Genomic DNA, 16,776 nt, shown 5'->3' with positions numbered 1-16,776 from the left:
AAGATGTCTGTCAAAGTTATTATGATCATATAGTGGATTTAACAGTTCCTAATAATTCCTAATTGACTATAATAAAATAATACATTGTTTCCATGTGTAATCTCATATTCACAACATCATAATAAACTGTCATCCATTTTAGTATCAAAATATATCAAATTAACCTGGAATATTACTCAACGTCCCCCTCTGGTGGTGAAGAAGTATAATCCACCTAAACTAACAGAACCGGGCTGATAAACTGGCTGGTGTTCATGAGTTTATAAAACACATACTTTATACATGTCATAAACTACCTGCATTGATGAGACACACAGTGTGGATGAATGATCAGGATATAAATAGCACTCCTAAAGAAGATGCAGTGTGGATGAATGATCAGGATATAAATAGCACTCCTAAAGAAGATGCAGTGAGGATGAATGATCAGGATATAAATAGCACTCCTAAAGAAGATGCAGTGTGGATGAATGATCAGGATATAAATAGCACTCCTAAAGAAGATGTAGTGTGGATGAATGATCAGTAGTAGATCAGTAGTCGACAGGATATAAATAGCACTCCTAAAGAAGATGCAGTGTGGATGAATGATCAGGATATAAATAGCACTCCTAAAGAAGATGCATTTTCCAGTTTGCTACCAACTTGATAGAGGGAACTTTAGCATAAAACCCACATGGAAAACTGAGATTTGGCAAATAACATATAAAGAGAGGCCAAACCAACAACAGAAGTTACTAAAACATAAATTGCTAATGTATGATTTAAAAGGTGGATTTTATGATCTAATGTCAACTTTATACATTTCTATCCCAGGACCACCCAATTTTCAAATTCTCCATAAATCTGCTGTGGATTACCCAGAATCCCATACCTTTATCACTGAATGTAATGTAAACACACGAGCAGGGGCCTGTTGCACAAAAGTAGAATTAAGACATCCGGGATAAATGACTCAGCTGAGCTCAATGAAGCCAAAACATGTGCGTCCAGGCTTAATTGGTTGCACAAAGACCAAGCCAGGATCAGCAGACACGGATTCATTAAGCCAGGTGAAACCAATCCTGGATAGGTGCGCGCTCACGGCTCACTCAAATAGACCCCGCCACAGATCACAGATTAACTGATTTACCATGGCAACTAGAGCCGCGTACTTTTCCCCGTCGGAAGCACAAATCCTCATGGAGGCATACGAGGAGGTAAAATATATAATTAAGAAGAAAGGCAACACCGCCACAGTGATAAAGCAAAGAGAAAAAGCGTGGCAAAGTATTGCAGACCGCCTGAATGCGTAAGTAGTGCACAATTACACAGTCACCGCTCCGCTGAAACATCACAATTACAATTCAAATATTTAATTCACATCTCCAAAAATGCAGTTGTACTGTAATTATGAAACGGTTAAATTTTTAATTGAAATGCACTGCAGATATGAGTGAAATTGTGTAAAGTAACTCCATCACACTGTATAAAGCTATGATAGATTTTTTGATATTTTTACTGAAAACAAGACAAAAATACCAAGTAATTTTTTGCAGTGTGACTCCATTAAATGTGTGTGTGTGTGTGTGTGTGTGTGTGTGTGTGTGTGTGTAGATTAAACATGAACGGGCCAAAACGGACATGGCAGCAGGTCAAAATCAAATACAAGAACATTCTGCAGAATGGTATGGTCCCTGACTAATATTTAACAAAGCACAAGCATATATTGTACCCAGATGGTGCCTGCTCACACATTGTCTGTACTGTTTTAGCAGTGAAAAAGAATACCCACAGACAAGGCACGGGTGGTGGGTCACCAAAGGCTGACCTTACCCCAGCAGAGGACATGGCCTTGGAGCTAAATAAAGGCAGGCCCGTCTTAGAGGGGATCCCTGGGGGGAAAGAGACGAGCATAGGTTCCTCCCAAGATGCCACCCGCTTCATTCAAGGTATGTCCTTCCATCTCTACATGGGATACAACCACATTCATATTGAATCAATTTGGACTGTCTGACTTTGGTTTACCTATTGCCTTGCAGTGTCTGGCAGCACTGTGTTCCTGTTAGAGCCACCAGCACAAGCACCAGACGATGCTGATCCAGTGAGTACTCCATCAAAGGCATACTGTAGGCCTGGCATGTCTTGTCTACTAGCTTCAATATGAATCCGATTAAATGTGATAGGGTGAAGGCCCCAGTGCAGCAGCAACAGCACATGATGGAGACGATGATGAGGAGGAGACCATCTCTCTGGATTCCAGAAGGCATGAGGTATCATGTTAAGACTGTGAAAGTACTATTTACTCTACAATGGTGAGGAGTCCTCATCAAAATCAAAAAATCTAATTTCTTTTACAGGACCCAGATGCTATACAGTGGGAAAACCAGCCTGGCAACATAGTGCGTATTAATAAAAGGACACCACATCCTGCCAAATTCCAGCTGCGCTAATTGTATTGTGTTCACAGAGCTCACAAGCTATCAGAAAGTTGTATGGCAACCACCTCCGGCGCCAAATAGAACTGGCAGACATAGACATTCAGTACAAGAAGAAAAAGATGGAAAATCTTGCACTGGAGTCCGAAATAAAAAAGAGGACAATTAGGAAACTGGACCTTGAAATAAAAAAACTTGAGAGGGAGGTGAGATATGCCTTCAATGTACACTGTATGCTAACTGTAACACAAATGTATTAATCATTATTTTTCTTTCCTCCCCCAGCTCCAAGAAGATGACACAGCTCAAAATAAAAATTAGGTATATTCTCGTAAAGTCAAGTGAGCCATGACATATGAGCTCTTATTGTGAGCACACAGGACGGTGGCATCTTTCTAAGGTTTTTTTTATTTTCCCAGCAATCAGTACAACCAAGTCATCGTTATAAGGCATCGCCCTCTTTTGCCCACCCCCCCAGCACCAGGTGTGGCCACTAGCCTATATGAAGGCCCAAAATTGTGTGTTCCTTTCTGCTCTGACAATGGCATGCCCATTCGTGCGAGATGTGGTGGATGAAGAAGCACTTGTGCTGAGGAGAGCCTTCAGGCGAGAAAGGGTCTTCAGGGACCGGTTGGACCCACTGGCCTTCCCTGATGACCATCTATATGAAAGATACAGGTTTTCTGCAGATGGCATCAGGTATCTATGCAGACTACTGGGTCCCAGGATTAAGCACCGCACTGCACGGAGCCATGCACTGAGTGTGGAGCAAATGGTTTGTGTGGCCTTGCGCTTTTTTTCTAGTGGAGCCTTCCTGTACTCAGTGGGGGATGCAGAACAGCTGAACAAGGCCACAATTTGCCGCACAATAAGGAGTGTGTGTCTGGCTATCAAAGCATTAGCAGATGTCTTCATCTCCTTCCCTGGCCACAGAAGACTCTGTGACATCAAAGAGGAGTTCTATAGGATTGCAGGTAAGAGGATCTACAAATTACAGGACAACTGTTAACACATAGTAGGATACTCATTACTTTGTGTGACAGGTTTCCCCAATGTCATTGGTGCAGTGGACTGCACACACATAAGGATAAAAGCCCCCTCAGGTGCCCATGAGGCCGATTTTGTGAATAGGAAATCCTTTCACAGCATTAATGTTCAGGTGAACATAACTTTTTGATATTGTCCATTGACGAACACTCTGCATTGCCAGTGATGTGCATTGATTGGTGTAATATTCCTCATCTTATGATTTCAGATGGTCTGCAATGCTGTGGCAAAATGGCCTGGCTCAGTCCATGACTCCAGAATCTTACGGGCCTCTGAAATCTATCAGTGCCTATCACAAGGTAAGCCACACAACCCCTATTTATAACCATCATGGCTGTGTCAAGAATATCACTGTGTTTATGAGGTAGTAATGATGAGATTTTGTGTTGACAGGTGAATTCTCTGGTGTGCTGCTGGGAGACAGGGGGTATGGCTGCCAGCCTTTTCTCCTGACACCTTTCACAGACCCCCAGGAAGCACAGCAGGCCTACAACCATGCCCATGCCAGGACCAGGGCCAGAGTTGAAATGACCTTTGGCCTCCTGAAGGCACGCTTTCACTGCCTTCACAAATTAAGGGTCAGCCCTGTTAGGGCATGTGATATTACTGTGGCTTGTGCTGTCCTCCACAATGTGGCCTGCCTGAGGAAGGAGAGGGCCCCCAGAGTGCCACCAGCCATGGACTGGGACAATCCGGCAATCTTCCCTGATGACGACAGTGGTCGGCTGCTGAGGGACCAATATGTGTTGAATTATTTTAGTTAGTATGTGTGCTTTCAATTTTGGTTAAATATGTCCTGCGGTGGCAGAGGAATTGGGTTTTTTTTGGGTTCGTTTTTTTACGAATTTGGCCTCTTATGATGTTTGTGCGGTATACTGTGTGTAATACAAGGCTGCAGGGAGGCTACTGCATCCATTCATTTGTCTGTTCAGTTGATGTGTATGGATTTGTCCTGCATTTATTTTAGTGTGCAGACATGCAGGGTGTGTTATATACAGACCTTTGAATGTGTATGTATAATATGCTTGGATTCTGTGCTTTCCATCTTGTAGTCACTGTGACTTCAGTTTCGAAAGGAGCTGATGGTTTACCTGCTTTGTTTTGTCCTTATTCAATAAAGGAACATAATGTTACACATTGTGTTTTTATATTCATATGGAATGTGTATTTGTTTATATGACAGAGTACTAGGGCCACACTGAAGAAAAAGGATAAAGTCATAAATTTATGAGGCTGGTTCTTTCTGCAGAAAAGCTACATATTGTTTTTACAGTTTTGATACTTATGACAATGTGATACTTAATATTCTGGCACATCAGCATGTCTTTGTTTATGAAACCATACTGAAGTACAATTTCACGAAATGCCCCACATCTGTCATTTTAACAACTGTCCTCCTTTAAAACAACCGGTTACAATATTATTACTTGTGTTTTTTTCCCCTCTGTGGCCCTAATATTCTATCATTTTATATATAGCCTTATAGTCTATGGGAAACTGTAAATTATCTAATGATAGCAACATAATCTAAAAATTATTTTTTATCCAAAATCATTGAAATTAATGATCACAAACGTTTAAATAATGACAGTGGGTCTAGTTATGTGATAATGTATAGTGAGCAGTGAAATAACTATTGGTTTCCATTTGTGGTGACTGCTGACTGACATTAGGGATGAGATTAAATAGATCCTGGAATTTAGCCTGGTCTGGAGCAGGCTAGCTCCACAGAATAAATCTCCATGGTAATTTATACCATAACATATCCTCCTGCCCCCTATCCATCTTTAGTGCAACCGGATTACGGATCAATTGAGCCAGGATCACCAAGATATCCTGGCTTAATCCCTTATCCTAGTTTTGTGCAACAGGCCCCAGGTTGAATCTGCTCTACAAACTAACACAAAACAAAAAACACATGGAAATGGGAGATATATTTTACCTCACTGGTTAGAGGACAACCTGCAGAAGACAGTCAGCTACATTGGAGTGATGCATTTAAATTTAGGGGTCGCTAAACAAAGGAACACAACACTTATTTGTCATAACTCGATCGATATCATGCTAAAATCATTTGTGTGACAGAAGGGAGATGAGGTTGCACGTCCTGTTAAAACTAACAGCTCAAAAACCACACGGAATCTAGGAATAATGTGTTGTTACGAATCCCTTTGGCCCTGCAGTCTAGGGGAGATGGAACTGAGACCCTGTGGCTCAGTTGGTAGAGCATGGTGTTTGCAACACCAGGGTTGTGGGTTCGATTCCCACGGGGGGTCAGCACGGGGGGAGAAAAAAAAAAAATAATGTATGAAATGTATGCATTCACTACTGTAAGTCGCTCTGGATAAGAGCGTCTGCTAAATGACGTAAATGTAAATAAATCATGCAAATTATAATAGTGAAAAGTAACAGTGAGAACAAAAACCATAGACAACTGAAATCTACCGTCAAACACTAAAGGTTTATTGTTTAAACACATGGTAAGGGGGGGGGGGGGGGGTGAGAAAAGGGGCTGAGCGGGACCCAAGCAAAGAAACAATAATCCAAAACCACCCCTAAGCTAGACTAGCCTATTTCAACAACAGCTAGCTAACTAACCAAAAATACAGGGGGTGGTCCGCCCAGTTCTAACTAGTGTATTTAGACACTGTTTTCCTACGGGTAATGTTGGGCGACTGGTCTTCTTACCCCCTTTTCCCACCAAACAAACAAGTCAAACAAAACAATACTCACAGGTACCGGACAAATGGGACATGTGGGGTGAAAGAAAAACGAGAGAGAGGAGAGAGAGAGAGAGAGAGAGAGAGAGAGAGAGAGAGAGAGAGAGAGAGAGAGAGAGAGAGAGAGAGAGAGAGAGAGAGAGAGGAGAGAGAGAGAGAGAGAGGAGAGAGTACAAAGAGCAATTGAAAGAATGACACAAAGATTGATCTCACAGAGAGAGATTGAACACAGAGTGATAATGAGCTAGAGACTGGGGTTTTTAAACCAAGGGAAAGGGGCTGTGATTGGGTGAGGAAAGGGGAGCAGGTGTCTTCTGATTGGGGACTGATTGATGACTGATTGGGGAGTGATGATTGTCACCTGTGAGGGGAGAAGGAAAGAAAAGAAACACACATACTGGATACACACACAGGATACCTGTATCCGTAACATGTGTACATCCCTGGTTAGAGGAGAATTTGTAGAAAACAGCTAGCTACATTTTGAAGTGTTGCATTTTGATTCAAGTGGGTCACCAACGTGGTAAGTGTAACACAACTAAACACACACAAAAAAAACGTTCAATTCAGAGCCTGGATTTTCCCCTGAGGCTAATATCCAAATCCTGTTGAAATCAATTGATAAAGGGGCAAACATTTATGCTTCTACATTGTGAAATTATTAAAATCTCCTACAACAATGTTAACATTCTACATTGTGCCATTAATTCATTGATATCATGAAACAACTCCTTCATGTATGTATTTTCTGATATTTGATCTGAGATCTGCTTTGAGATTTCTCTCCTGTGTGTGTTCTCTGTGTTGTACCAGGCTGTTTGACTTAGTAAAACTCTTCCCACATCGATTAGAGCTATACGTTTTCTCTCCTGTGTGTGTTCTCTGGTGTACTGTCAGACCAGTAGATGAAACAAAACTCTTCCAACATTGATTACAGCTATGAGTTCTCTCATGTGTGTGTTCTCTGGTGTGCTATCAGGCTGGTTGAATGACTAAAACTCTTCCCACATCGATTAGAGCTATACGTTTTCTCTCCTGTGTGTGTTCTCTGGTGTAGAGTCAGATTGCTTGATGCAGCAAAACTCTTTCCACATTGATCACAGCTATAAGGTTTCTCTCCTGTGTGTATTCTCTGGTGTAATGTCAGCTGGCCAGATTGAACAAAACTCTTTCCACATTGATCACAGCTATAAGGTTTCTCTCCTGTGTGTGTTCTCTGGTGTAATGTCAGCTGGCCAGATTGAACAAAACTCTTCCCACATTGAGTACAGCTATAAGGTTTCTCTCCTGTGTGTCTTCTCTGGTGCACTCTCAGATCTGTAGATTGAACAAAACTCTTCCCACATTGACCACAGCCATAAGATTTCTCTCCTGTGTGTATTCTCTGGTGCATGTCAGCTGGCCAGATTGAACAAAACTCTTCCCACATTGAGTACAGCTATAAGATTTCTCTCATGTGTTTCGTCAGACCACTAGAGTCAGTAAAACTCTTCCCACATTGACCACAGCAATAAGATTTCTCTCCTGTGTGTGTTCTCTGATGAATTTTAATGCCTGATGAGGTGAATCTCTTCCCACAGTCAGAGCAGCAGTGAGTTCTCTTCCCTGTGGGTCTCTGCTGGTGTTTCTTGAGGTGTTCTGATCTGGAGCAACTCTTCTCTGCCTCTTCAGCATCATGAGGTTGTTGAGGCTCCCCAGAGGATCCAAGATAGTCACGTCTCTCTCCTGTGTGAACAACAAAGACAGACAGATGGTTAAAGGCCCACAACAGCAGAAATCCACTGTTTATTTGAGGTAAAAGGTCGTACCCATGAAGTTATACAACAATTGACGTCTGTTAAATTATTTGACCATTAAGACAGTCAACTTAGCAACAATCATATTTTGTCTTGTTTTCACATTAGTAGTAACTAGAAATAAGTTATTAATGTTGTTGAAACTCTAAGCAGTGTGCAAGACGACTTTTGGTCTCCAATATAGGCCCCTTTCTGTGTTTGCTAAAATTGCAGCACGAGGGCAATGCGCACACAATTTGATTGCAGAAACACCTCCCTGCTAATGAGGAAACCACTGGTTATGGATGTAGTATATCTGGTAATGAGGAAACCACTAGTTATGGATGTAGTATATATGGTAATGAGGAAACCGCTAGTTATGGATGTAGTATATCTGGTAATGAGGAAACCACTAGTTATGGATGTAGTATATCTGGTAATGAGGAAACCGCTAGTTATGGATGTAGTATATCTGGTAATGAGGAAACCACTAGTTATGGATGTAGTATATCTGCTAATGAGGAAACCACTAGTTATGGATGTAGTATATCTGGTAATGAGGAAACCACTGGTTATGGATGTAGTATATCTGGTAATGAGGAAACCACTAGTTATGGATGTAGTATATCTGGTAATGAGGAAACCACTAGTTATGGATGTAGTATATCTGGTAATGAGGAAACCACTAGTTATGGATGTAGTATATCTGGTAATGAGGAAACCACTAGTTATGGATGTAGTATATCTGGTAATGAGGAAACCACTAGTTATGGATGTAGTATATCTGCCTGGAGCAAAAATGGTGAGCGAAGATTATCGTTTTTCACAATGTATTCTGAATATTACAGCGCACTATCAGGACAAGATCAGGAGTGCTACTCAAGGAAACTCACATTAAGCTCTGTGTCTATTCACTAATTCACCACCGTGGGGGAAAACTCAGGGGAGTTCTCATAGGCTGACAGCAAAAATAGCCTCCATTTACAGGTTGATTATGAGTGCATTTCACATTACTTTTAGATTATAATTGTAGGGCTTGTTTGAACCTCCTGCTTAATATGTTTGTGTTATTGTTGCAAATCAACTGCTTTATACTTAAAAAACACTTCAACCAGTAAAATGCTCTTTGGCTTTTCCATCAGCCTGACAATGAGGGTTTGTACACTAAGTGTTTAACAAATTGGCCCATAACTTCACCTAACAATAACATAGACCTACTGTAGGACCCATAACTTCACCTAACAATAACATAGACCTACTGTAGGACCCATAACTTCACCTAACAATAACATAGACCTACTGTAGGACCCATAACTTCACCTAACAATAACATAGACCTACTGTAGGACCCATAACTTCACCTAACAACAACATAGACCTACTGTAGGACCCATAACTTCACCTAACAATAACATAGACCTACTGTAGGACCCATAACTTTATCTAACAACAACATGGACCTACTGTAGGACCCATAACTTTATCTAACAACAACATAGACGTAGGACTATAAATCATTTAATATTTCAGGTGAAACATGGAAACTAACATGTCTTTGTCATGACATTTCATAACCTGATCACCAGATAATTTTGTGAATAATCCCACTAGGCTACTCTGTAATGTGTTGTCATTCTAAATGTCCTGAATAAAGGAAAATAGCTCTGTGTGTTGTACAATAGCCTATCCATCAAGGAACAGTTCTCTACACATTATGAGCTAAGTATCTCTGTGTGCAAACAGACTAACGAGACCCTACAGTAAATCAAGCAGACAATAACACATTATAAACATCAATTTGTTAGGGATGTTGGATCCAACGTGGAGCACGGCATAACTGTCTTTACCAGAGTAATGAATGAAGAAGCACTTTGGTTGTTGTTGCATGTCGTGATGTTTGTCATGTGACTGTCATTCAGAAAATGATTTCCTGGATCAGCTGATAGTTGAACATGTGACTGTAACTAACCAGCTACAGTATTAAGAATTATGTGTAATTATTGAAGAACGACGTTAATGACAGTATCCATTTGGGTGTTGTCAATAAAGTTAAGGTGACTCGGTTAGAACCATTGGATTTAGCAAACTCTGAAATGATTTAGGATTTCTGTGCCCATGAAAACTGTTTTTCCAGCGTAACATAAGGAGACACTAAATGTTAAGTAGGTAGAGAGCATTTCAGAGATCTGAATACAAAAAACTGTCCTAACAGGACAATAACCTAAACCACAAGGCCAAATCTACACTGGAGGAGCTTACCAAGATGACATTGAATGTTCCTGAGTGGCCTAGTTACAGTTTGGACTTAAATCATCTTGAAAGTCTATAGCAAGACTTGAAAACGGCTTTCTAGCAATGATCAACAACCAACTTGACAGAACAGGAAGGATTTTAAAAAGAATAATGGGTTGATTCAGACCCTGTCAGTGTACCAGGAAGACATTGGGTTGATTCAGACCCTGTCAGTGTACCAGGAAGACATTGGGTTGATTCAGACCCTGCCAGTGTACCAGGTGGACATTGGGTTGATTCAGACCCTGTCAGTGTACCAGGTGGACATTGGGTTTGATTCAGACCCTGCCAGTGTACCAGGTGGACATTGGGTTTGATTCAGACCCTGTCAATGTACCAGGTGGACATTGGGTTTGATTCAGACGCTGTCAGTGTACCAGGTGGACATTGGGTTTGATTCAGACCCTGCCAGTGTGCCAGGTGGACATTGGGTTTGATTCAGACCCTGTCAGTGTTCCAGGTGGACATTGGGTTGATTCAGACCCTGCCAGTGTACCAGGTGGACATTGGGTTTGATTCAGACCCTGCCAGTGTACCAGGTGGACATTGGGTTTGATTCAGACCCTGCCAGTGTACCAGGTGGACATTGGGTTTGATTCAGACCCTGCCAGTGTACCAGGTGGACATTGGGTTTGATTCAGACCCTGCCAGTGTACCAGGTGGACATTGGGTTGATTCAGACCCTGTCAGTGTTCCAGGTGGACATTGGGTTTGATTCAGACCCTGTCAGTGTACCAGGTGGACATTGGGTTGGATTCAGACCCTGTCAGTGTACCAGGTGGACATTGGGTTTGATTCAGACCCTGCCAGTGTACCAGGTGGACATTGGGTTTAATTCAGACCCTGCCAGTGTACCAGATGGACATTGGGTTGATTCAGACCCTGTCAGTGTACCAGGTGGACATTGGGTTTGATTCAGACCCTGTCAGTGTTCCAGGTGGACATTGGGTTTGATTCAGACCCTGTCAGTGTACCAGGTGGACATTGGGTTGGATTCAGACCCTGTCAGTGTGCCAGGTGGACATTGGGTTTGATTCAGACCCTGCCAGTGTACCAGGTGGACATTGGGTTGATTCAGACCCTGTCAGTGTACCAGATGGACATTGGGTTTGATTCAGACCCTGCCAGTGTACCAGGTGGACATTGGGTTGATTCAGACCCTGTCAGTGTTCCAGGTGGACATTGGGTTTGATTCAGACCCTGTCAGTGTACCAGGTGGACATTGGGTTGGATTCAGACCCTGTCAGTGTGCCAGGTGGACATTGGGTTTGATTCAGACCCTGTCAGTGTACCAGGTGGACATTGGGTTTGATTCAGACCCTGCCAGTGTACCAGGTGGACATTGGGTTTGATTCAGACCCTGCCAGTGTACCAGGTGGACATTGGGTTTGATTCAGACCCTGTCAGTGTGCCAGGTGGACATTGGGTTGGATTCAGACCCTGCCAGTGTACCAGGTGAACATTGGGTTGGATTTCCTCCATACAGATTTTCTCCATGTCCTTGTTTAATTTAGTCTGTCTTGTGGACTGCCCTGTTCAATTCAAACCACAGGTTTTCAATGGAGTTCAAGTCCGAAGACTGAGATGGCCATTGAAAATGTTGATTTTGTACCCAATTAACCATTTCTTCGTGGATGTTGATGTGTCTTACTGGAAGATCCACTTATGGCCAAGTTTCAGCCTCCTAGCAGAGAGGTAACCAGGTTTTGGGCTAAAATATCCTGGTAGTGGGTAAAGTTAATTTATTTATTTCATACAGTAATTTTTGCTCATCATTATCAAGGGTACCAATAACTAGGTGCTTATTTTGATATGTAGTTATTTGACTGAATCAGAAATACAGATGTGGAGTAGATGTAGAGTTTGTTTTAAATTCTCAGAAAAAATCTGAATTAATCAAACAACACTTGTTGCTCTTTTTACGTGTTGATATAATATTCATATTTAATGGAGAGGAAAAACGTTTCCCTAAACTGCTTTATAATATTATAATTCAATGAAGAATAAAAATAGTTTTCCCTCCTCAACTGCGTTTCCTCCCTCCAGACAGCAGATGGCGATATGTGTCTTTCAGGCGATGTTTCTAGTGTGACGTATAATCTAGTGGACGGAACGCTTCTTCAGCAACTGCAGCAACCTCGGTAGCTCGCTAGCCAACAAAGTCGGAACATTCAAGTTCTTTAGACAATTTCTTGGTTTAATTGCCATTTTGCTTTAAACATACTTATGTGGAAACGACTAGCTACCCCATTAAATTTAATATTTACGTTGTAAGTCAACTAGCTGGCTGGTTAAATTAGCACTAGTCTAGTCGCTAATGCTAACTAGCTATTATCTCCGACCATGAGTTCACTAAGCTACTCTCCTCCTGCTAAAGAAGAGGTCTGCTGGACGGAGAAAGAAGCTCTGGTGAAAGAGGAGGAGGAAGAGGAGGCTGTTACAATACAAAAACAAGTAGAGGGTGAGGCTGTTACCGTGAAAGAAGAAGAGAAAGACGTTACAGTGAAAGAAGAGGAAGACGCCTTCAGAGTGAAAGAGGAGGAGGATGTTACAGTAAAAGAAGAGGAGGAAGATGCAGTTTTTGGAGTGGAGGATGAAGTGAAAGAAGATGAAGACGTTTTTGGAATTAAGGCTGAAGAGGGGTCAATTACTGTCAATGATGAAGAGAAGACTGGAGAACTGATTAACACCAGTAAATACAGTGAGTACTATCTAATAAAACAGGGACATTGATCTGATTAACACCAGTAAATACAGTGAGTACTATCTAATAAAACAGGGACATTGATCTGATTAACACCAGTAAATACAGTGAGTACTCTCTTATACAACAGAGACATTGATCTGATTAACACCAGTAAATACAGTGAGTACTATCTAATAAAACAGGGACATTGATCTGATTAACACCAGTAAATACAGTGAGTAATATCTAATAAAACAGGGACATTGATCTGATTAACACCAGTAAATACAGTGAGTACTATCTAATAAAACAGGGACATTGATCTGATTAACACCAGTAAATACAGTGAGTACTATCTAATAAAACAGGGACATTGATCTGATTAACACCAGTAAATACAGTGAGTACTATCTAATAAAACAGGGACATTGATCTGATTTAACACCAGTAAATACAGTGAGTACTATCTAATAAAACAGGGACATTGATCTGATTAACACCAGTAAATACAGTGAGTACTATCTTATAAAACAGGGACATTGATCTGATTAACACCAGTAAATACAGTGAGTACTATCTAATAAAACAGGGACATTGATCTGATTAACACCAGTAAATACAGTGAGTACTATCTAATAAAACAGGGACATTGATCTGATTAACACCAGTAAATACAGTGAGTACTATCTTATAAAACAGGGACATTGATCTGATTAACACCAGTAAATACAGTGAGTACTATCTAATAAATCAGGGGCACAAACCATTTTGAGAACTTGTTCTCAACTGGCCTACCTGGTTAAATAAAGGTAATATATATATATATATATATATATATATATATATAGTAACTTTATTGACAACACCCAAATGGATACTGTCATTAATGTGGTTCTTCAATAATTACACATAATTCATAATACTGTAGCTGTTTAGTTACAGTCACATGTTCAACTATCATCAGCTGATCCAGGAAATCATTTTCTGAATGACAGTCACATGACAAACATCAGGACATGCAACAACAACCAAAGTGCTTCTTCATTCATTACTCTGGTAAAGACAGTTATGCCGTGCTCCATGTTGGATCCAACATCCCTAACAAATTGATGTTTATAAAGTGTTATTGTCTACTTGATTTACTGTAGGGTCTCGTTAGTCTGTTTGGAAACAGAGATACTTAGCTCATAATGTCTAGAGAACTGTTCCTTGATGGATAGGCTATTGTTCAACACACAGAGATATTTTCCTTTGTTCAGGACATTTAGAATGACAACACATTAAAGAGTAGCCTAGTGGGATTATTCACAAAATTATCTGGTGATCAGGTTATGAAATGTCATGACAAAGACATTTTAGTTTCCTTGTTTCACCTGAAATATTAAATTATATATAGTCTTAGGTGAAGTTATGGGTCCTACAGTAGGTCTATGTTATTGTTAGGTGAAGTTATGGGTCCTACAGTAGGTCTATGATATTGTTATGGGTCCTACAGTAGGTCTATGTTATTGTTATGGGTCCTAGAGGACACTATGTATGTCATGCAACAACAACCAACGTGCTTCTTCGTTCATTACATAGGTATGTTTGTTGTTAGGTGAAGTTATGGGCCAATTTGGCAAACAGTGTACAAACCCTCATTGTCAGGCTGATGGAAAAGCCAAAGAGCATTTTACTGGTTGAAGTGTTTTTTAAGTACAAAGCGGTTGATTTGCGATGACGACACAAACATTATATTAAGCAGGAGATTCAAACGAGCCTGACAATTATAATCCAAAGTAGTGTGAAATGAACTCATTAGCAACCTGGTAATGGAGGTTACTCCCCTGAGCAAAAATCTTTTCTCACCAGCAAACATAGAAAAGGGCCTCCAATCTTAGATGTTACTACTAATGTGAAAACAAGACAAAATATGACTATTGTTGCTCATTTTAAGACAAATGTCAAGTAATCATTACATTCATTACAGATGTCAATTGTTGTTCAACATCATGGCTACGCTGTTGGCATGACCTTTTACAGTGGATTTCTGCTGTTGTGGGCCTTTAACCATCTGTATGACTTTGTCATTCACACAGGAGAGAGACGTGACTATCGTGGATCCTCTGGGGAGCCTCAACAACCTCATGATGCTGATGAGGCAGAGAAGAGTCTCTCCAGATCAGAACTCCTCAAGAAACACCAGCAGAGACCCACAGGGAAGATAATTAACCTCTCTGACTGTGGGAAGAGATTCACCTCATCAGGCATTAAAATTCATCAGAGAACACACACAGGAGAGAAATCTTATTGCTGTGGTCAATGTGGGAAGAGTTTTGGTAAATCTAGCAATCTGACATCACACCAGAGAACACACACAGGAGAGAAACCCTATAGCTGTGATGAATGTGGGAAGAGTTTTACTCAACTAGGCAACCTGATAACACACCAGAGAACACACACAGGAGAGAAACCATATAGCTGTGATGAATGTGGGAAGAGTTTTACTCAATCAACCAGCCTGAAATTCCACCAGAGAAAACACACAGGAGAGAAACCTTTTAGCTGTGATCAATGTGGGAAGAGTTTTACTCATCGAAGCAGCCTGATATCACACCAGAGAATACACACAGGAGAGAAACTTTCTAGCTGTGATGAATGTGGGAAGAGTTTTACTCGTTCAACCAGCCTGAAATTACACCAGAGAACACACACAGGAGAGAAACCTTTTAGCTGTGATCAATGTGGGAAGAGTTTTACTCAGCTAATCAACCTGATATCACACCAGAGAACACACACAGGAGAGAAACCCTATAGCTGTACTCAATGTGGGAAGAGTTTTGTTCAATCTGGAGAACTGAAGATGCACCAGAGAAGACACACAGGAGAGAAACCTTATAGCTGTACTCGATGTGGCAAGAGTTTTGTTCAATCTGGCGAACTGAAGATACACCAGAGAACACACACAGGAGAGAAACCTTATAGCTGTGGTCAATGTGGGAAGCGTTTTGGTCAATCTGGCCAGCTGACATCACACCAGAGAACACACACAGGAGAGAAATCTTATAGCTGTGATCAATGTGGGACAAGATTTGCTTGGCTAACCAGCCTAGTATCACACCAAAGAACACACACGGGAGAGAAACCTTATAGCTGTGGTCAATGTAACAAGAGATACTCCGATAAAAGACATCTGATCAAACATCAGAAAATACATGAAGGAGTTGTTTCATGATATCAATGATATAATGTCACAATGTAGAATGTTTTAACATTGTAGTAGGAGTATTTTAATGATGTCACAATGTAGAATGTTTTAACATTGTAGTAGGAGTATTTTAATGATGTCACAATGTAGAACCCTAAACGTTTGTCCCCTGTTCTATTGATTTCAACATGATATGGATATTAGCCTCAGGGGGGAAATCCAGGCTCTGAAATGGAAGAGTTACTATTTATGTGATTTAACAAAAAGTGACTAACACAAAAAGAGTTGTGTTACACTTACCACGTTGGTGACGCACTTCAATCAAAATGTATCTGGCTGTTTTCTACAAATTGTCCTCTAACCAGGGATGTACACATTATTCCCAGATTCTGTGTGGTTTTTGAGCTGTTAGTTTTAACAGGACTTGCAACCTCCTCTCCCTCCTCTCGCACAAATGATTTCAACATGATATCGATGAGTTATGACAAATAAGTGTTGTGTTCCTTTGTTTAGCGACCCCTAAATTTAAATGCATCACTCCAAAATGTAGCTGACTGTCTTCTGCAGGTTGTCCTCTAACCAGTGAGGTAAAATATATCTCCATTTACATGTGTTTTTTGTTTTGTTGTGTTAGTTTCAAGAGCAGGTTCAA

The 16,776-nt window shown here is 40.8% G+C and overlaps 2 protein-coding genes across 2 annotated transcripts in view; one reads left to right on the top strand and one right to left on the bottom strand.

The window, feature by feature from the left end:
- Positions 1-6,370: 6,370 nt before the first annotated feature.
- Positions 6,371-16,776, bottom strand: part of LOC145877130 (uncharacterized) — a 167,746-nt gene continuing 157,340 nt past the window's right edge. Inside the window, exon 2 of the mRNA XM_082972423.1 lies at positions 6,371-7,909. Coding sequence (XP_082828549.1) covers positions 7,623-7,909 — 287 coding nt within the window. The 3' untranslated portion in view covers positions 6,371-7,622. The remainder of the gene's footprint in view (positions 7,910-16,776) is intronic.
- LOC145877113 (uncharacterized) lies at positions 14,946-16,283 on the top strand. Its single transcript, XM_082972406.1, has one exon. It carries the CDS (start codon positions 14,946-14,948, stop codon positions 16,149-16,151), a length of 1,206 nt encoding a protein of 401 aa, XP_082828532.1. The 3' UTR covers positions 16,152-16,283.

The sequence above is a fragment of the Salmo salar genome, unplaced genomic scaffold (assembly GCF_965601325.2).
Source record: "Salmo salar unplaced genomic scaffold, fSalSal1 ptg000687l, whole genome shotgun sequence".
Lineage (NCBI taxonomy): Eukaryota > Metazoa > Chordata > Actinopteri > Salmoniformes > Salmonidae > Salmo > Salmo salar.
Note: the sequence above shows the minus strand (reverse complement) of the source record. Positions and strands in the feature narration are given on the sequence as shown.

Coding starts and splice junctions, on each gene's coding strand:
- LOC145877113 (XM_082972406.1), top strand. CDS start 14,946: ATGACCTTTTACAGTGGATTTCTGCTGTTGTGGGCCTTTAACCATCTG.